Here is a 22,141-nt window from a genome sequence, read left to right as displayed (position 1 = left end):
ACGTATTCTTATTCCGGAATAGGGTCAATCGAACGCGCCCTAACTCAAAGTTTTATAATACTTTTACATTTGATAACGTATAGTTTTCGACGCGTTTTCGCTTATATTTTAAACTACGCCTTTCTAAAACGCTGGCAAACACTTTTAGAAAACGGATTCAAACGTCTAAAAACGCATTAATGTAGATAGGTGAAAATATGACGTACGAAGCGTGCGAGAATTTTATGATCAATTTATCGTTTTCAAGCTTTTAAGCGTGGATTGGTTGAAAACGATACGAAAACGCTAAGAGGAATAAAAATATTTTGCTTCGTTATCTCCGAGATGAAACAGGGAATTTTTGAAAACGCATTAACACAATCTCTATTAAAGCAAAGGACAACTTTATCTCTTATCTGAAATTAAGGTGATTCCCTAGAAATGGAAGTTGTTACAGATTTCCGATGAAACTTTGCACACATTACTGTTGTAACATGTCAAAGAGATGATGATAAAAATGTAATAAAAAGGGGGGGTCACCATGCTCGTTTCCATGGTACGACGTTGAGGAATACGGCTATCTGAGCTACTTTGACAATTGCCGGACACCCCCAATGTTGGACAAGCTTAGCTCGATTTTATAAATGTTATCCAACGTATAACGCAGAGCGTGGTGTTATTCTATGGTTTATTCAAGTACGTACCTGCAAAATGTATTTGAATGCCTTTGTGAGTACTTAAAACCCCGAAATAGATTTAACTTTAGCGTGGGCTGTTCGACTCGTAATGGCTCCTTCCGTACAATTTTATGAAATTACCAAAATACTGGCCATAGATTTTTGCTGATTTTTTCAATACTTCACAAAGACACCGTTTTTAGCAAACTAAGGAGAAAATAGCCATTCCTCGACGGATTAGACTTCGCGTCAATGAGAACCCGCCATTTTATCAATGTGCCCGCGCTACTGCGCGCGCCAATGACGCAAGAAATTATGCGCAGTAGCGCTGTGCAATGCAAAACCATGGACTTAACGACGACGAAAAAATTTAAGCCTTAGGTATTTTTTGGTTGTTTCATTGCTTTGACTGTCGTTCGTGGGCCTCTCTCAGGCTCCTTGCGCGCACAGGCTTATGGGAATGTTAGGCTTATCGTTCTTCCCATCATGCTCTGCGCTCGCGCTTTCTCACTTACAGGCCACAAGAACGTAGCACCTCCCTTCTAGAAGAAGCTTCTTTCCCTTTGTATGGGCTGACGGGCAGAAAGAAGGAGGTCTTTGCCCTTGGTCGAAACTGACTCGTTTGCGCAAAGAACAATGAGAAGCGTCTCTGATTGGTGCATTCATGTTAGCGCGAGGAGTGAGCAAGCACATTAAGGACGGTGCCTACTAATTCGCAGGTATTTTTGCGCTGTTTATGAATATGCGGGAAAAGCAGATCTCAACAAATGTTATTAAAATCCAAAAAGAAAATTGGGGGTAACCAAGCATTTTTCGAAGATAATTAATCAACAATATTTGTAAAAAGCTTTAAAATACAAAGCAATGTATGGCGTTCTTTTCCAAATCGAAGCTCAATTATATCAAATACAAGGTGTTGCAAATGAACCCACTGGGAACTCGGAAAAATCCGAGCCCCAGATGGGATTCGAACCCACGACCCTCCGTGATCTAGTACGGATGCTCTAACCACTGAGCTACTGGAGACTCTATGGTGAGCAAGGGTGAAATGTGGGTATTTGACTCGAGCTGCATCACGCAGCCACAGAGTCAAATTTCGACTGACAGCATAGCTCATAACTGCCTCGCGCAGTCACACTGAGAGCATCATTGAAATACAGTTGCCTGCATTCCCAACACCTTGTATTTGATATATGTTACCATTGTCTCACGAAGCTCAATTATCTCTGAAAAATGCGTGGTTACCCTCAATTTTCTTTTTGGATACCAAGATCACTTGCTACGTTCTGCACAGAACGTATGCGCAATAACAATGGTAGGCACCGTCCTTAAGGTTCAAAGAGCCAAATTTTGGCTGTAAGAACCCTAAGGCGCATGTCCTCCTACAGAGAGTTTCCCAGAGCCTCGGGTCATGCGCAGAAAGATGTAAGATCCGAGGCTCTGGTGACGAGAATGGGAACTGACTGTGTTGAGCATGAGTCGAGGATATTTGGCGACTGAACAGTGCGCAATCTCGTCCTCAGAGCCCACGTTTCTCTTGGTCAGCACCAAGAGCGCGGATGCAGTGATAAACCATTAGGGAACTTAAGCACGCGCGCTTTTGAGACGCGGACGGCAACCGGTAGAGAACATTTTGGCGTGTCAGGGCAGTGGTGTCTCCCAGATTTTTACACTGATCATTTCTAATGGAGAAAAGATACTTAGCAATGTAAATGTGGTTGTGTGAAGACAAGTTAAAAGGGAAAACAGCTCACTTCCGGTTGCCGTCCGCGTCTCAGAAACGCGAGTGCTTAAGCTCCCTAATACCCACCGGAAGTCCGTGCCTTACTCTTCGGAAACAACGTGTTTGTTCTTGAGCGCACCAACGAGTTAACAACAAGAGTCGTTCAAGGGTCGGTAGATGTTGGCCTAAAGTTTGTAGCGAGCTTTTGCGTGACGTACGCACCCACTGTCATGAAGTGCAAGCTTGGGACAACGTTTTTGGGGTGTTACAATTCCCACTGAATCTTAAGAACGGAGAGATTTTAACTAAAAAAACTCCACTATCATTTTGCTTTTTGTTATCTTGAAAACATCTTTAAAGATCAGCTTATGAAGACAAGCGGAAGGCTTTCTCTAAATGGCTTTTTGGGCGCGAAAGTATTCGGGACTTTCGAGAAACGGGCCTCAGGCACGGGTAAATCGAAGCGTCAGCACTAACCAGCGTTAAATACCATGGAAACCAATGGGTGGCTCTAGCCAGGCTTCGAGCGACCGTCCCCAAGGATTTTTTGGTTGTTAAAACGGAGAGATTTAGCATCGCGTGGACGTAAAACGGGTAAACGGGAAGACTGCGAGCAGTCTCTCTTTTGCTTGAAAATCCGTCAAGAACGCAACGAACGAGGAGATATGCAAGTGGCGAAGACGCAAGCCACAGCGAGTAGGAACGCGCCCCTAGCAAACGGAAGGCAGCGGCGCTTATTTTCCTTTCGTAAACGGTCGTTGCCATTTCTCAGAACGGTCGTTGCCATTTGAAACGGTCGATGCCATTTTTTAGCGCTGAATTACACTTATTATGTCTAAGAACTCAAAAGGTTGCGGCTACTAGGAGTTGCGTCTCGCTGGTCATATGAGTTCGGGTTCGGGTTAGGGTTCTGTTTAGGGTGAGGGCTAAGCTAAGAACCCGAGTTCGAGTCTTAAATTTTCGGACTCTTTTTTTCCTCCAGGTTTTCTTTCATAAATTTTTTTTTTCCTTTTTTGTCTTGTTTTTTGTTACTATTTTTTCCTAGTTTGTTTCTTTTAATTTACTTGAAGTGAAGTATGTAGTCGACCGTTACAAATGGCATCGACCGATTCAAATGGCAATGACCGTTCTGAGACTGAAATGGCAACGACAGTTTCAAATGGCAACGACCGTTTACGAAAGGGAAATTTGCGGCAGCGGCTCTCACAAAAACCTGAAAACTCGTCTCTCTCTTTTAACAAGCTCCTGGATACCTGTAGCTATCATGCGAGAAATTAGCTAATATCAAACTATTTTCTTTCATGGTTGGAAGAAAACGTAAAATTCAGTCCGACTTTTGCCGTTAGTCGTAAACCTGATGATAAATCCCTCTAGCAACTATTTTTCGTCTGGTGGGAGGCAAATTTGATAAGAGGCTCTGCCGATGGCTCTGCCGATGGTAAAGACAAAACACACAATCGATTTTCTCGACTGTGATTACCACTTATCTCCAGCTGGGCCCGGTTGTTCGAAAGCCGATTAACGCTAATCCCAGATTTAAAAATTACCAAGGAGTATATTTCTCTACTCCCAAATGTTGTACAACGCTGATATTTGGCAAAATTTTACATTAGAGGAAGTCAATCTTGAAAACCAAAAATAATCAAAAGAAAGATGCACTTAAAAGTTGAAAACATTTTACCAAAGTTTATGGTAATCCTGGATTAAGTTAATCGACTTTCGAACAACTGGGCCCTCAGAAGTGCAGGTGATCGCAAGAATAACAAATATAACAACTGTGCAAAAAACATACCCAAAATAAAAATTATAGCAAAAATAACGAAAGAACAAATCAAGGGGGCGACACTGGCAAATATAAAAACATATGTTCCGCGTTCACCTCAAGTTCAAGTTCAAGTATATTTGCAAAAATTAAAGTTAAATTTTACAATGAAAACTACACGCATATAGCAATGGTAATTGAGGCGTGCAGTGTAATGGCGTACATGACACTAAACTTACTAGAAACGATATTAAGGAAAAAAATAAGACCTAGACAGACTGAAGAAACGTTGCATAATTATTACAATATTATTAAAATAAGTGAATGAATAAAGGAATAAAACAGAATTATACGGTACGATGGTAATCATGATAATTATTCAGTTTTGTTATTGACATTAATTAGTAACGTGACGCAAGTTTATCACTTAACAACAAACTACCCGGTACATGGTACTACTACTATCCCTTGCAGATCGGAGCGTTGGTAATTTTAAATCACTGAACAATGTTCAGGAATATTGCAAGTGGATTAAAGCGGTCATCACTATGACAAAATGCTACTTTTGGAACAGAACAAGAAAGCTTACAAACAATCAAATAAAGGTTTTAATTGCCACACGTACAACATGGACTCTCTCACAAGCAAGTCTTCTCGCCAGAGCTATTTTACCGCTACGCGACCACAGTCTTAGGTCCTGAACCAAGCGATTCTACAGGCTGCCATCTGGATTGTTCCATCTCGTAGAAAGATTCCTACAGATACATCAAAGGAGGTAAATGATCGCCTCTCAGTTGCTGTACATCCTTAGAAAAAGCAAAAGATATACAAAATGGGGGCATTTTGGGGAAAAATTCCTAATATTCCAAACCAGGGGCTCATGTCCAAACCCAGAAAATAACAATGTAAAACGCCAATGCTCTCAATTTGATCGCGAAGTTCTCTGTTAATGTCCTACTCTATGTACATTCAATCACGATCATTTTGCGTTTAGCTCGTGTGGATTTGTAATTATTGTATTGCATTATGAACTTTAAGCAAGGACATGCAACGGCAACGAAAACTTCACTCGAAAATATAACTATCGCAAGCATTCCGCGATTATTCCATCTTGTTCACCTTGTACAATACGGGCGAACTATCCTGTAACTGGATGGGTACGTACGGTTTTAAAGCAAAAATAGCAAATGAATGGTTCATTGTTATATGCTCAAGTTGTTGCCCAAAGCTAACATTTGGTGATTTTAAGTTGTTGTTTTGTGGAGTACGTAAAGATATGCAAGGACATTTGTGCTGCACGTGGAACATGCACGCGCAACTTGCACGAGTATTTTTCCTCTTTTAACCAATCATATTCTGGCTTTGCAGCCGTAGTCTTTGCTCAAACTCCCGATTACGTCGCAGTGATTGCGGCAAACGGAGAGAAACGGCAAAGAGAGAGACGAGTTAGAATAACATAATTTTCATGCTTTCATGACAAGCAGCAGCCCATCGTTTCGCGTTTGCCGTTTCACGTAAAAGCGGTGCTTAATCTCTCAACTGGCTTCTAATTTTCGCGCCACATTTTCTTCCAGTCAGATGCAAAAGCCAAACCAATTGCGCGCTCTCGTTTTCCCACCCTTGGCATCGGTTGCATGAACTTGCTCGGCCTTCTGATTGGCTCATAACGATCGTCTGCTTAGATTGGCTGAAATAATTTCTTTGGCTTCGACATGCATTTGAAAACCACTCTACAAATGAAACTGTTTTAAAGGCCAACTTACTGCGTCGTTTGTTATTATAGCTCTGTTTTCCTCTGTAATATTTAACGGAGGGTTTGGATCTGTGAGGATAACAAAACAGGCATTGAAATTGGATAGTCACATCTTGTGAAAATGTATAACTTTTCAGTCAAAGAGAGCAGTTTCTAGACAACTCTTCCTTTTTGACGATTTGTTTTACCTTCAGCCGTATTATCAACTGTTACAGCGGCTTCTTCGTAACCCTGGGAGGAAAAACAAAACACCTCTGTGAGTGAGATTTGTACCTAGTCCACACTAATGCGTTTTCGCAAACCTCGGGTTTTTGTATCTCAAAAAGGCATAAAACGTTTATGCCCCTACTAGACCACGTAAAACCGAAAAGAGAACATTCGTTTTCGTCAGCAGGCTTTGCTCGACCTTACTTTCTCCATACTGCGCATGCTTGAGGTGAGTCCAAGGTACAATGATACTAGCAAAATTAATACAAGAGAGTTGGAGACTATCCGAGCAAAAAAATTATCAATCAGCTACAGCAATGTATTTTATGACGCAAAATTAAGCTCAAAGCAGGCAATTAAGGTTGCAATGCGATCAAACAACATAAATGCAAGATCACCCCCTTGTTATTGCTTTTACACGCAAGTGAAACTGGGACAGGTAGATGCCCGCGACCTTAGCGTTTTCGACAACATGCGTTTGAGCCCGTCCACACAAAGACCTTGGACCTCCGTTTTCAAAAACTCTCAAACCACTCCTATCTGTGATAAAACCAGCCTCTACCGTTGGTTGCTGATACGTCGCATGTCCGTATGGCTGATATTGCTGGTAGTGTTGGTAATACTGCTGCTGCTGCTGCTGTTGCTGTTGCTGCTGCTGCTGTTGTTGTTGTTGCTGATGGTATCCTTGCCACGCTGCTAAATATTGCTGATATTGCTGATACTGTTGCATATATTGCTGGTTTGCTGCCGCTGCAGTGGTGGCCGTGTATGCCGTTGGTGTGCTTGTGGCTGTTGTTTGAGGCCTTACGACACAGAAATAACAAAATAAGTCACCACAACAATTTCTAGAGCTGTGATCGTCGTATTGTAATGTTAACGCCTTTGGGTAAATTTTTAGGGGGTCCTTTCCCCCTTAACACGACTTACAGCGAACCAGTTCTTGAGGCGGTTTAATTATCAAATAATGACTCGGGAAAGAAGTGACTTAAAAAGCATTTGATGATAAAAAATTGCGACAGAATCTTGAAATGGCTCTCTTTCAAAAGATCGCTCCTACCTTGTGCTTCATGAAAAAGCGCTTCTGAGAAAGTGCCAAGGCAAATTTGATTGTTTATTGTTTGAAACGCCTTACATCAAGAATGTCAAACCTAATTTGAAAGTCCAAACGGACTCCATACGTGCGAAACTTTTTGTTTAACTTGTAAATTATTTTCATCTCTTATTGTTCGTCTTAGTATTTATAAAACTTAGTTTTTATACATTTTTGACTTGGTAATGTCGTTAACGGTAACGTCGAAACGTCGTCGATTTTTTATTCAGCTTTTTAGCTTTTTAGATCTTAGAATGCTTTTAAGAAATGTTCTGTCGCAATTTTTTATTGCCAAATGGGGACTCGGGACTACTCGTAAAAAAACCGAGTGCTGCCGAGTAGGGGCTAACCCTCGGCGTAAAGATCTGTGAAACACACCGAAGATGAAACACAAACGAAAACGAAAGAGAATTACCTTGAAACGTCAACCTAACTCTAGCATAAGCTAAGGAAACAAAGAAAAAGTTTCACAGCTCTTTACAACAAGAATAACCATGGCTACTGTGTGAGTGCAACCTTGGTATATAGTTCTTGATGGCTTACATATTCAACACAAACCATTGTTAACTCTTGTAAGCTATCGTTTGGAAGTGCATTGTTTATTGTCATATATGTTGATATGGGCAAGCATGACGTTCTTTCCCAAGCCTACGACCTTCGAATAGCCCTTTTCACGGTTGTTTTTCTCATTTGCACTACAATGTAATCTAGCATGTATGTGAGGCAATTTCGGGTTATTTTGTCGTTTTAACCCGAGATTGCCTTGCACCCACATTAGATTACATTGTAATGCAAATGAGAAAAACTAACCGTGAAATGGGCTATTACATGCAATTTCCTACCATACCTTCAAACCCTACAATAGACTTTTGGTAGTTTCACTGTAAGCCATTAAGCTAAAATTCAAGATATATTTGACGTTCTCGTTTATGTAGCAGCATCGCACGTCTTAAGTCCTAAATATCAACATTGGGCAGGAGCCCATCTGGAGCGTGCAACTTCCATGCAGCGTCTGTGAAACGGTGTTTTCACAAGTAGGTTTATTTTTAGACTAGCCCTTCCCGCGAATTAGGTCAAAAAACAATGGGAGTTCCGGTTCGGTGACCCTATGAAGTCAGCTTAATTTCTTGTAATTGGTCATCGGGCTCCTGTGGGAGTCTCATTCGCGAGAAATTCAATCTAAAAATAAATTGGTCTGTGAAAACGCCGTTACACGAACACAGTAGAGTTGTAGTCTCCGGGTCATGGGTTCCTGCATTGGGCGGGCTATTTAAAGAACACTGTACCTTTTGGGTGTGGCTGCGCTGACCCTTAGAGGTTTGGATCCGCAGCCTACTGCTCCCTGCATGTCAATCATGGCTTGTCTATGCTCTGACTCATCTGTAAACCTCACAAAACCATATCCCCTGGAACAAATAGCCATAAACTTCAGGAAATAAAGTCTGCTACGAGCGTAGAAGGCCCATAGGGCCGGCGCTTATCTTCGGTTACTGTAGCATGAAGCGACTACAAGTTTTTCTACTCCCCCCTGGAAGGGATGCTAGTCCATCGCAGGGTTACCCCCAGCATTAAATTCGCCGGTACCCATTTATACACCTGGGTGGACAGAAGCACCGTGAGAGTAAAGTGTCTTGCCCAAGAACACAACAAAATGTCTCCGGCCAGGCCCCGAACCCGGACCACTCGATCCGGAGTCGAGCGCACTAACCATGAGGCCACCGCGCCTCCCACTTCGGGGAATGGTGCAGTAAAATGCGCGTCGACTAAAGCCACATCCATTGGGCAATCAGCGTGTGATGTTACACCTGCCTCCTGATTTTTGAGTCGCAAGTGTAATCGGCGGGTACAAAACAAAGGTCACAGGTCATTGTTTTACCAATACAGAACGAATCCTAATCAGTCATTCAAGCTAAACTTTGGCCTAATTAGGCCTAAACAAACGCTTTTAGGCCTTATGTTAGCATTGGTAAAAGTTTAGCGTTGTTTCTGTATTGGTAAAACAATGACCTGTGACTTGTGACCCGTGACCTGTATTTTGCACCTTCCCCAAGTGTCACGAGGAAGATGGAGAGTGCAAGAAGATGAGGATGCATTTATTAAAATACTTGGAAAAGAAAAGAAAAAGATTTTGACTTGGAAATACTTGGAAAACATCCAGTGCTCCTTCGCAGGAGACAAATCTACGATCTTCCGATTACTAGCTCAGATTTTTTTCGAACCAGTTGAGCGCTTTAAATAGCGTCGCACTTACGGCAAACGTCAAACGGTAGGAGTGGACATTTGCGTTTTGCCTCAAATCAAAGAAGCTTGTTTGATTGTAGCTCATTCGTTGTTGCCTGTTGTCTACAGATATCGAGCAACAGAGGCAAGTTGGAATAAGAAAACTTTCACCGTTTTACGACGAGCAGCAGCCTACTGATGCACATTTGATCATACTGTATCCAAAAGAAATATGGATAGATATGTAGAAATCTTAACCTGTTACCAACCGAACGCGAGGGCCGTACAGGGGAATATCAGCCCAAGGTGGTGCGCGAGGTCCGTGCAAAAACTACCGAGGGCTAATATTTCCCAGTACGGTCCCGAGCAAGTGAGGTTGGTAAGTTGTTAATAAGGAATCCAGACAATTAGCCCCTGACAGTTTAACCCCTGATTATGATGCTTGACGATCAGCCCCCAATGTAAAACCCACGAAGTAATCAAAGCTAACTATCAACATAACAACTAGTTGTAAACCGACAATGATCTCTCTGAACGCATGGAAAATCAACCAGCGCGATCGATCGCCCTACATGGCGACCAGACTTTACATGATCTTTGGGCGATCGGACACTTCTCCGCTTGGCGAATGTTCGTAATCTTCTTCCATCAGCGAACTTTGAACAGTAACCTTTTACATTTAAATCTAAAGTCCGCTTGCCATTTTGTGTTCCGCTCAAGGGAGAAAAAATACGGAAACGAACCATTTCCATGGTAATGGTCTGTACAGTAATATCCCGACGGAAAACCAACCAATCAGATTGCTCCATTTAGGATGAGAATTGCTTGCCATAGAATAATTAACAACCTTGGTTTAGTTGGGATCATCTTCTTTCTTTCTTTTTTCTCAGTGTCGGTGGCTAGTGGTAGATACTTACCTCGCTGCTTTTAGGCTCGATAAATATTCACCACTAGCCACCTCCACTTCGGTGAATAGTCATAATCGTATGTTAACGTACATACATACATACATACTTAATTGACCACTCCCCATAGGGGCTTTTCAGGGCCAATCTGAAACAATCAACGAAACAACAGAACACAACAACAACAACTGTTAAGAATCCCAACTGGCCGGAGGCAAACCAGTTGGCTATTTACAAGTGCAGCTGGGAAGTTGAACCAGGGACTACCAGGAACAAATTCAGCGAGTGGTCAGAGCGGGTCTTGAACCCGGGATCTCCGGATCTCAAGGCAAGCACCCTAACCACTGGGCCGCACTGCCTCTTTCCCACCCTGACTGAGAAAATATCAATTAATCCACTTGCATGGGTTGGCATGACGCTCAGATCCATGGGTACCTGTACGCAGATTCCACTTAAACCGTGACACTTGCTAATAATAGGCTACAGACTTTAAGCATCCACATGCAAATTAGACCCAACATGAGAAATTATATCGCATCCTTCAGACCAGATTTGGCCGGCTGTGATCAAATGATGTCATCAATGAAAATGTCAAAAAGGGGGGTGCATAAATTAGAAAAAAATTGGGCGCGTTTCAACACAACCCTAAGGAGCACGTAAAAACACCAAGTGCAAATTTTGGTGGGGCAATTATACAGTATTTTGGTAAGGGTTTAAGTGCGTGCATGTATAACGATTGTCTGCCGCATTTTCTTATTTATGCATGCCCCTTTTTTGGCATTCTCATTGATGACGTCATTTGATGACTACCTGTCAAATCTGGTTTGAAGGGTCCGATATAACTACTCACATGCTAATGCAAAATTTAAGGATTTGACAATGGCCAATGCTGTGTTGCACGATTATTATCCTTTCAGAAGAAAGAGAAAGGAATAAATAATTTTGGATTTGCAATAAAGAGAAAATGATGATGAGAGTAATTAAAAATTTTGAATCACCATGATGCATCAGATACCTGGAATTTCCAGCTGTGTCTAGAACAACTGAAAGGAAAAGAAAAAATGTCAATGTAGGAGATACAGCTCCAAAAAAATTAATACTTGTAATAATTATTATTGGCCAAATTAGACAGAATTAATCAATGCCATTGCTAAATAAGCCAGATGTGGGAACCAAAATACAGAAGCTGTCAAATATATTATTACCTTTAGCAGCTTTACAAGTTGGAAATTTTCTTTGGAAGAACTCCTGTAAGGAAAAAATTAAGCCATTTCTTTTTGTGTATAGTAACACCTACTAGCCTAATTAAAGCAAAAATGAGCTTTTACTCTCGATATCAACCAACCCTTCACGGCCTAAGAATGGCGACAATCTAATATCTCCCTACACTACAACTGCTCAACCCCCTAACGAGTAAAATTGTCTTGCCTTAGACGGAGTAAAATCTATTGAGACTCCCACTCCAAGGAGTCCAAGGCTGCTGCCTAAGAAAATTTTAAAGGGGCCCTCAGAGCTAAACGCTGAGAACTTAGGAGCCCAGCATATGAAGTGAAAGGTGTTGCTGTGAAAAATTAAGGCGCCCAGAGATATTCTTTGGGAGCCCCAGGCTACCGGGCTCCTGTTAGGCAACAGCCTTGGAGTCAATGGGTTAATTGAGCATACATGTATATGTTACGAGAAAAAAGGAAATACTCACTTAAATTTATTATTTCTTTTCAGTGCCCAAACAAATGCCCAGAGAACAGTTATGCATTATATGATTAGTTATTTTTGTACATTTCTTATGAGTTTGCCATCCTTTCCTGAACGACATGTACCTGTGCTGAACAAATGATTTGGATCTCATGAACAAAGACGTCCCTGCCAGTTAACAGCAACTTATGTTACACAGCTAACAATACATACATACATACTTTATTGATGCTCCCTAAGGGGGGTTTTCAGCTCAATAGAATTAAAAATTAAACATTTAAATTTCAATTAATTAAGAATATAAGTACAATAATATTATAATTACAAAAAATATATCAAGACTATCAACCTAATAAAACATTTGCAAAATGATGCCTAAAATTCTTGGGGAATTTTAAGGACTTAATATTATCATTCAAAGAGTTCCAGAGTTTGGCTCCTCTGGAAGCAAAAGAGCGCTGCCATGTTGACAGACGACATAAGGGTACATCCAAAGCACCAGACGATCGAGTTGGAATTATTGTGTTGATTCCCACAATTTTGAGACAAGTTTAAATCTTACCTGAAGAGCGTAGTCGGTAACATCTGGAGACAAATCACCAACAAATATTGAATACTCTGGCCCCCTACGACAGTACAAAAACTTAGGACCATAAAATCATCAAGTTAACATCATCTAATTCATTAAATTTCCGGTCAAGATAGTTAACTAAAATTCCATAGCATGCAATTTAAGCATTTCAATAATTGAAATCATACTTCTTGCAATTTCTTAGTATACACAGAAATGGAAAAAGGCTCTTGTTGGAATGTTCGCAGGCCATTTCATGTAGAATTACAGAGAAGTAGCAATTGTTTTTTCAAACTACGTAGATTTTACACAAAATTGTTGGAGAAAATACACTTGTTGTTACACTCACTGCATGAATGAATCCTTGCCGTAAGTGGCCCAATTTAACTTGAATCGCTTTATCTACAAGAAAAACCAAATTACATGAAGCACAAATCAGCGTCAACTAAACAGGCCTAACAATCATTTTTGTTGCTAAACTTGTGCTTTACTCCACCACAGTCTCACAATCAGCCACAAAAAATCTCACGCTAATTGGATTCACATTATTTTGGTTGTCATTATAATATTTTTCGTTGTCGTCATCACTAATACTATCCATGTAGCCGTCATCCTCATTATTATTTATAATACTGTCACCACAGTAACACTGACAGGGGCTATGAAATAAATAATAGTAACAATACTTACTGGATTGCTTCCAGGTATTGGCAAGCCATTTAATTTGCCCATTACTTTCTGTGACACTGTGTAATCTCCAAAGTCAACAAAGCAGTATCCAGCAGGAGACCTGGTCAAGGATAAGATATTATAACAAAAGGCGTAGTGTTACATGTACGAGCTACTGTAATGTATGCGAGCTGGATGAAGAGACAGTTACATGGCGTTAAGCTATTGCAACCAATATACATGCAATAATGACTACAAAAGAGCCAGACTTGGGGTTAGAGATTGTGCGAGTGTGTTGAATCTTGATGAAAAGTACTTTATTCCATTGTTGAGTTTTGTGAATAAATCTGTTGACATTGCAGCAGTGTCGTCGTGTTACAATATTATAATAATAATAATAATAACAATAATCTCTGAGCTAATCAGGTGTGCAGGAAAGGAAACTAGTTGAAGTCAAGCAGAAGCTTCAACTACCACAAAGACTGCTGCGTCAAAATACGAAAAATGAATAATTCTCTTACTAAATCAATGGATTACTACCAAAAGGTAGGTGTGTGTAGTTCTTCCTGCAAAAATTATGGATAAATGTCAGGAAAAAGAACGTTTTCTAGCATAACTAAATTCCTTTAAATTCTGTCAATAGAACCCTTTGGCTGGTTCTCCAAGTATCGCAAGCATTATTATTAATTATTATTGTACCAAAATATACAAACATTTTTTTGAATCCTAAACAAACACCTCATTTCCTACCCATACATGACGCAATGATAATTATCATAAACTACAACAGTTACACCTAAATCACAACAAGGTCACTAATATTCTAAATTCATTCTGTCTACAATTTAGCCCTTTCACTTCCAAAAGAATGAGAATAAAATCACTTGGGTAAAATCATTGTCAAATCTATAAGCAAAACTTTTGGGAATGAAAGGGTTAATTAATATTTCACGCACACTGCACAAAACACTTGGAGATGTACAAATTTTATAGAACTCATAATATTACCCAGTGGTCCTGTTTTTAATCATCTTCACTGAGACTACTGCTTCTCCCATTGCGGCAAATGCACTGCTGATGAATGTTTCATCCATGTAGGAGTCAAGCTGTTGAATATTTCACGGACAAATGAGGACTTTCATGAAGTATCAACCCATTGACCCCTGGGAGTGAGACTTGACAGACGATTTTACTGGTCAACTGGGGGGTATCCTAGGACGTTTGTGTTAGTGGGGAGAGGGGAGGGGATAGAGCGAGTTTCAATCGAGTGTTGTAAAACCAAAACCAAAATAATTACTTTGTCCAATCAAAAAGGACAGAGACAATCCAGTAAACCAATCAAAACTCTAAGTAATTACACATAGCCGACACAAAGCACGGGAAAATGTGCATGCGCAAGCCTTGATTGGTTTTGGTTTCACTTCTGATTGGTTGAAAAAATGGTGCGAGAACTTTGAACCAATCACTGAGTGAAGTAATGCAAAACCAAAGTAATTAGCTAATTACTTTCGACACTAAATTGAAAACCGCTCTAGCATTAATTAAATACTTTGGTGACTCAGGTGGAATGGCCTGTGTGCTTTGTTGTGTTAACCTGCACTTGCGCTGGAATGGGACCCTGCTGTGACAACTGGCTTGGTTTGTTTATAAAGCACCTGAATTGAACCCTGACTAACATGCTTTCTACACAGCCAGTTGTAAGACAATTACCCAGAAGCATTGATGTCTCTCATTTATCCTTGCTCCATCAGTTTACTTTATTATCTAAATATAAAAATTTCACCAGTCCCGTGAAATTATGGACAATCATATTAGACCTGATAACTACAACGCCTCTGACAGGTCTGCGAAAAAGCTGCATGAGGGATTGCTCATACATGTACTTAATGCAAAAAGCATAGATCATGCAAAGAACACAATACCGCCTCATGCTTTTTTCCTGCAAAAATCATTCTAGCAATGGCCATCCTAAAAACAGATACCGCAAACTGATGGGGCACATTTCATTTAAGATCAAGATTTTAGGGTTATGGTATTCTCACATGGCAAAATGATTTCCTCCAACCATTTGGGGCTTTTAGGCAGTCCCTATGATCATCTGAATTATTGTTTCTTTGAGACTGTTAGAGTGGGCGCAGGGATGGCGCAGTGGTGAGAGCACTCATCTCTCATCAATGTGGCCCGGGTTCGATTCCCAGACACAGCCTCATATGTGGCTTAACTTTTTTTCTTCTCTACTCTGCTCCAAGAGGATTTTCTCCAGGTACTCCAGCTTTCCTCTCTCCTCAAAAACTAACATATGATTTGTGTTAATTTGTTGATTTCAGTTTACAGTGTCAGATGTTAATGCTCCAGCGCTAGAAGACTAGACTCTTAAATATAGTTTACTTCCTTTCTGATGTCCAGGTGACGGATATGTAGATCCTTTGTTTATTAAAACTGCGTCATACCGATGAATAATTAATCTACATAAATTAACTAAAGCTACTTTCAACATGTCACACAATCAACTGTGGACGTCCAATTTTTCACAGTTATTGCTCACACAGTACCTGATTAAATCAAAAGGATTAAACACTTACATCTCCCATCCACAGACTTGTCATTTCTCTTTTTAGGTCGTAGACAGTCCAAAATACAATCAAAGGAACAGCTGACGCGTTTACTGGGTTGTTGACACGTGGTTTCTCCTTTCCAAACCGATCAGCGTTAAGGAAACAGGATTCCTTACAAACTTGACTGAATAATCAGTCGTTCTTACAACCTAATGCTCGATAATAAAGTGTGTGAAAAGTACCAACAAATTCTAGGAACTCTGTGAAACGCTTTTGTAAAGGAAAGTACTAAAATTTGAAGACACGAGAACACAGAGAACATGCATATTTGACACATCATTTTAGGGTTGGAAAGGACCGCTGACCACAAAAGGTACCAATGCAGGCTCTTTTTAGCGGAGCTCCGCGCGCGCCTTTTCGGAGCACCATATTTCAGGAATATTTCAGGACGGTGCCTACTAATTAAAGTTATAGTTCACCACTAAATTTTCTCTGATTCTTATTGGTTTAAATTGATCACGTGACGCGATAGTGTTCGTCCGTGGAGAGAGACTATCAGCCCATAGTGCCCATCCGAGGAAAATACCCGGATGGATAGTAGTCGTCCGCTGAAAATACCTCTGTAAACAAGCGGCCTTATGGAAAATAAACAATCAAAGTTGTATTAAGAGGGTTTTGGTTTGTTTTCTTTTTCACATTTTACATTGGCTGACACGGCTTTCGTCTAATAAAGTTGAAAATAATTCAACATGATTTTTGAGCTGGCGCGCGGAAGAAAATTTAGTAGTGAACAATAAAGACAATAGAGTGTTTCTGTCGAGGAACTATCGGTCTGATAGTTGCCCCGCGGAAATTTGATGTTCTTAAAACAAATATTTGCCCGAGAAGCGAAGCTTCTCGGGCAAATATTTGTTTTAAGAACATCAAATTTCCGCGGGGCAACTATCAGGCGATAGTTCCTCGACAGAAACACTCTATTGTTTAAATATTTTTGCCCCGGTGTGTGATTATGCATGAAATGTAGATCTTACCAAGTGTAATTGAAATCCAAAAAGAAAATTGGGGGTAACCACGCATTTTTCAAAGATAATTCATGAATAATATTTGAAAAAGCTTTAAAATACAAAGCAATGTATGGCGTTCTTTCTCAAATTGAAGCTTAATTATCTCTCAAAAATGCATGGTTACCCCCAATTTTCTTTTTGGATACCAAGAGTACTTACTAAGATATACTTTTTTCGGATAGTTTTAAACCGAGCAAAAAAACCCCTGTGTTAGTAAGCATCACAGATAGGAAATCGAGTATCTCGAGATGCGCAGAACGTATGCGCAATAACAATAGTAGGCACCGTCCTTAAGAAAACATTATTAAGAAAACATCGATGCGAGAAAATTTGGTTGCACACCTTTCTTCGCTTTTTAAATACTTTCACGCACATCTCCGGTATCCTCTTTTTTTTTCAAAAATTTGCAGCTGTTAAAAAAAAAATACCAGTCACTGCTCCCAGTTTCCACGCCAGCACTCACTTTCTCACTGAAACTCCTAGTATCTACGACGACGACTTCGACGAAAACGTAACCTCAAAATAGAACCTTGCGTTAGCATAATTTATCTTTCCCGATTATTCCATCTCGTTCACGTACTTGAAGTATCCTAAAAATAAATTGTTACGAGCGGCTTCAGACTGAAAATAGAGAATGAAAGATTCTCTGTTGCATGCTTACGTTGTCGTCAAAACTTCAAATTTGGTGATTTCACCGCAAGATTATGCTCTTTTAACCAGTCTAATGTCAAAACTACATCTCTGAATTGCAGAATATAATTGAACATTGGAATGTCAAAACTGCATGTCTGAACTGTACAATTGAATACGCGAACTTCAAGACTGCATGTTTGAACTGTACAATTGAATATTGGAATGTCAAAACTGCACATTTGAACTTCAAATACAAAATTCAATTTTGACGGAAATCACACTCCATATTACAGTATGTTTTACCACAATTGCTTGTAATCTCGCAATCTGATTGGCTAATTTGCCGTTGTCGATAAGAGTCTGATCGCGTCATGCTTGCGTTAATTTGTCACGCAATGTAATAGCCAATCAGGAACGCTCATTTTGGGAAAACCAATCATATTGCGAAAAGTTATAGACAACGCTTGGTCTTTCTTTGAGTTGTGATCTTGGTCACGCTCTGAAATAAAAGCTTTCTTTGGCGTTGAATGTTGTGGTAAAAAACAAATCGAAAGTGATTCATTGTTGTGTGTACTCTTAGCTTATCGACAACGATATTCGTCATCACGGTGGTCAAAATTTGTCGTAGACTCACTCGGCTACGCCTCGTGAGTCCGCAACATTTTGACCACTGTGATGACGGAATATCGTTGTCGATAAGAGTACAGACAACGCTGAAACACTTTCGGTTTGTTAATTAGAATACTTCCATATATTCCGGATTTTAGAATATTCCGTGTATTCCGCAATTCTGGCGTTCCAACCAAATGATTTGCTTTTATTTTTTGCCACAATTTCTAACCGTTTTACGTCATAAAAGGGAAAACCCCTTCTGAACTGAAACGGAAAAGGTTATTTATACTAAAATCTCTGCCGAACTCCTCAGTACCTTCTGGCTCTTGCGACGTAAGTGATCGACGTTTCTTTGATGTCTCTCAGTTTATCTTGATACAGTTTCATTGATTCGAATGTTCTCTTTCAAGGCTTTGAAAACAAAATCAGCAGCGGTCTTATTTACTGTCAGTTTTCGTCTTGTTAGAAGTGATGCACAGCGACGATATGACTTGAAGATGCCCATAACAAATCGAAATTGAAGCTAACCGAATTTTTCCTGTTTCATCTTCAGAGAAGAGTGGTCCACCACTGAAGACAAAGAGAGGGAAGAAAATTACAAAATTACGGGTATGAATTACGGTATTTTCAGCTTTAGAATTCCTTTCTGACATTAGGAACTGTTATTAAATGATGTGATTTCAGTTCTTCGATAGAGCGAATTGCTTACGTCGGTTTATTTTCTTCTCTGATTGCTACTAAGTGTGTTTGCTGTTGTCGCTTGATACACCTACTTTTCGATTTCGTCACTGTGATTTAATTCACGCAATTTTTGAAACAGAGAGTGGATAAGAGCAGGGATTCTGAACATTGCCAGCCATTATTTTGAAAGTTACATTACTTCTGCCTTATAATGATTTTCATTGACACTAGACACAGCGTCAGTCGAGGATTAGTTCTGCCTAGACAGAATTAGGAATTTAAAAGTTAAAAAAACACTAATGATAGAGCACCATTGTAGCCTCCCAGTTGCCTCCTAGCTAAAGTGCCATCTGACAGCTGTTTAGTACCGGATATAGGCCTTATCTACCTTTTTGGTATGAACTGGCTCCCTTTCATCATTTCTTTCTGGTGAATTAATACTAGGAGCGATGCCATAGACACATCTATCAAAAAGGCCTCTTATAATAAAACTTCCTGTTGATCAGGCCGGGAAACCCCTCGGGTTTTTTCCCAGGGAAAGTACCACAATGCACCGTCCAAGTGAAATACACAAATGATAAAAGTGACACCTGAATAAGTTGACTTCATGAAACCGCATCATTTTTATTTGGGAAAACTCCAAAGTATTTTTCCAATTTTGATTTAGCAATGCAAAAAGGGCTAAGAGAAATACATGTGGATGACGACACGCACCAAGCGACAGGTTTCTGTTTGTCATTTCTCTTGTTCTTGTATTTTTCTCTGTTTTGAAAACTTGCTGGGCAGCTGTACCAAGCAAACAGTAAACTGATATCGACCAAGTTTCATTTTCCCTTTTGGCAAAACACATTTTAGCCAGGCGTTTGCCATTTAATTTCTCTGAAGATAGTCCTGATTACCATAATGAAATTAATAGTTCTTATGAGGACTTTCAAAGATAACTGTGAGGAGAAAGTTGTGACAGTGTTAACCACTTTGTTGCATTGCAAGACTGAATTTTAATGTTACTCTTAATTAATACAGGTCAATACATAATGGCACATAGGTGCGTGACTCGTTGTTAACGATAATCAATGTGCAAGTGCTTATGGAAAAATTGTCATCAAATTAGAAAGTTTGTGATCGAAGTCAACAAATTCCCGTGGAGACATCCTTGCAGCTATTTTGGCCAAAAAAAAAGCGCTAATGGCTTACTGGACTGTAAACGACGGTATTCTTTGTGAGGAGATACCAGTTCAGTACATCTCTACCGGCGCTAATTTCATTGATATAAAGCTGCTACAGAATGGTCACTATTGTTTTCTTATAAGCTTGTTGTGTCCTTTTTTTCTAAACCTGTCCCAATGGGGGCCCGTGACTGAAGTAGCTACGTTTTAACTCTCCCAGTAGACAGCAACATTTTTTTGTGAAGAGCAGTGAACAGGATTCCTGCTCCAAAACCATGGTTTCAGATGTTCAGTTGTATGTAACCTGTGAATTTTGTCTTCGTTTTTATTTGAGTGGTTTAACAGATCTTGTCATCTCTCATTTCAAAAGGTGAGTATACGATATTTCAATCCGAAGGTATATGTATTCTTTTTTACCATTAATTCCATTATATGCGAGAACACCATGTCCATTATAGTTGAGGGTTTCCGATAGCTTTTCAAAGTACCGGTTTTGATAATGAAAGTATCGTAGCCGGTTATTTTTCGTTGAAAGACCGATAGCAAGTGCCTTTAACGCAAATCATCAAGGAGACCTGCCCCCTGCTAAAAAATTACTAGGAATGAAATTCTCAGAAATGCTGTTTATATACAGTTTTAAGTTTGGAAAAAAAGAAAGAAAACTATACTTGTCGCGGGAATGAAATGCCAACAGGTCGATTGTTCTGTTTTGTAAGCAAAATGAAGCGATGTGACTTCTTGTTAGTCAGTGAAGGATTTATTGCGTGTGATTGTATTGTGTTTCTTCAGCTCATGGCTTCCTGAGATACATGTACCCAAGTCCAAAAAAAAAAGAAAAAAAAATCCTGCTTGTGCAGGATTTCAAATAATCCCCCTTTCTTAGAGATCATACTATTCAAAGAAACTGCAAATTAAAGATAACGAAGAAGCTGTCAAGCCTCTGAATCAAATTGGATCAGCAACTAAAATGAGTTAACCTTACTGCCACAGTAGAGGTAAAGAAATCATCATAAAGATTCGTTTCGGGTAGTTGTCCGGAGTAAAGATGTCCCATCATTTTCACACATAGAACTGATAACCTTACCCGAGAAGCAGTTGTAAGTTCAGAGCAATTAAACGGTCCCCTAAATCAATAAAAAATCATGGGCTTTTTTTTTCAGATAAAGAGAAAATATGCGTCTTATAACCGATCTTCCACACGAGATATTTGACGAACTGTGCAGCGTCTTGGGAAAGGAGACGACCGTCAACTGGGAAAAAGTGATGACGGAAGGTTTTCCTTTCCTCTATTCGCCAAAACATGTGGAAGAGATTAGGCAGACGCGGTCCCCAGCCGACGCGTTACTAAATGATCTTGCTGATCGCGAAATACCCTTGAAAGATCTTTATCTGGCCTTGAGAGATATTGGCAATAAAAGAGCAGTTTCTATAATCAATAAAGGTAATCAACTTAGTTGTCTCTATGCTTTATGTCTAATGCGTTGCATTTGCCTTGGAATCTAGAACGGAGAATTATTAAGGGAATGTTTCCACTCTTTCCAAGAGATTATGGTTACTATTAACGAGGAGCCACCTTAAACTTTACAATTTATAAATGCTGATAAGAGATCATGTACAAATTTAATTCAGGTTGTTTTAGGGTACACGTACACTAGAAGGAAAATCCGAGACCTCTAAACAATATTCGAACACTTGATCTCCGCCATTGAGCTTCAAGATACTTGTGTATAGTGGTAGACAATTAAAAGTGTTCCGTTTTTAACTGTTCAATTAATGAAACTGAGTTTTGTTATTATCAGGCATAAGAAAGAATGACGAGATCAAGTATAAAGACTTTGATGGCTGGCCACCTCCTCAGGCCATCACTCGTGAGGCTGAAGAGGTAGGCATATGACACAGAAACAACTACTGTTACTATCTATCTACTTTAAACAGATTATATGATTGCCTGCCTTACTTCTTCAAAGGAACGGAATGACGAATGGGCGAGTGCAATGTTTCGGCTTGTTCCCGTTTTCGGGAACAAGTCGAAACATTAGACTTTCTCAGTCACTACCTCAGTATGGCGGATTGATCAGAAAATAAGTAACACATTCTGATAACACTAGATGAGCTTCTTAAAGTATCTATCTATAATATTAGCATGTAATTTTAAATAATTGTTAACTTCATAGAGATTACA

The 22,141-nt window shown here is 39.8% G+C and overlaps 2 protein-coding genes across 3 annotated transcripts in view; one reads left to right on the top strand and one right to left on the bottom strand.

Moving 5' to 3' along the window:
- Nucleotides 1-4,253: 4,253 nt before the first annotated feature.
- On the bottom strand, nucleotides 4,254-16,286 carry LOC138045409 (tRNA selenocysteine 1-associated protein 1-like). Its single transcript, XM_068891910.1, has 12 exons — nucleotides 15,831-16,286; nucleotides 14,257-14,354; nucleotides 13,270-13,369; nucleotides 12,929-12,981; nucleotides 12,571-12,634; nucleotides 11,522-11,564; nucleotides 11,332-11,359; nucleotides 8,478-8,597; nucleotides 6,664-6,904; nucleotides 6,083-6,125; nucleotides 5,905-5,963; nucleotides 4,254-4,896 (listed from the first exon to the last, which is right to left on the bottom strand). The coding sequence occupies exons 1-12, from the start codon at nucleotides 15,852-15,854 to the stop codon at nucleotides 4,816-4,818; spliced, it is 954 nt and encodes a 317-aa protein (XP_068748011.1). The 5' UTR covers nucleotides 15,855-16,286; the 3' UTR covers nucleotides 4,254-4,815.
- A 1,732-nt stretch (nucleotides 16,287-18,018) lies between these two features.
- Nucleotides 18,019-22,141, top strand: part of LOC138045404 (uncharacterized) — a 154,780-nt gene continuing 150,657 nt past the window's right edge. For both annotated transcript variants that reach the window (XR_011131579.1, XM_068891905.1), the window contains exons 1-4: nucleotides 18,019-18,445; nucleotides 18,666-20,329; nucleotides 21,120-21,400; nucleotides 21,759-21,841. Coding sequence is in view for 1 of the 2 variants with exons in the window: in XM_068891905.1 (XP_068748006.1) it covers nucleotides 21,133-21,400; nucleotides 21,759-21,841 (351 nt within the window). In the remaining variant the exon portion in view is untranslated. The remainder of the gene's footprint in view (nucleotides 18,446-18,665; nucleotides 20,330-21,119; nucleotides 21,401-21,758; nucleotides 21,842-22,141) is intronic.

This window comes from Montipora capricornis, chromosome 4 (genome assembly GCF_036669925.1).
Source record: "Montipora capricornis isolate CH-2021 chromosome 4, ASM3666992v2, whole genome shotgun sequence".
In the NCBI taxonomy this organism is placed as follows: Eukaryota; Metazoa; Cnidaria; class Anthozoa; order Scleractinia; family Acroporidae; genus Montipora; species Montipora capricornis.
This window is presented reverse-complemented; position numbering and strand designations above follow the sequence as displayed.

What these genes read in the sequence shown, in the direction of transcription:
- LOC138045409 (XM_068891910.1), bottom strand. Translation starts at nt 15,854, where the DNA reads ATGACAAGTCTGTGGATGGGAGAT. An exon ending in GGCAAGGATTCATTCATGCA is followed by an intron (nt 12,635 to 12,928) that starts GTGAGTGTAACA and finishes GTACTGTCGTAG; the next exon opens with GGGGCCAGAGTATTCAATAT. An exon ending in AACTTGTAAAGCTGCTAAAG is followed by an intron (nt 11,360 to 11,521) that starts GTAATAATATAT and finishes TTTTCCTTTCAG; the next exon opens with TTGTTCTAGACACAGCTGGA.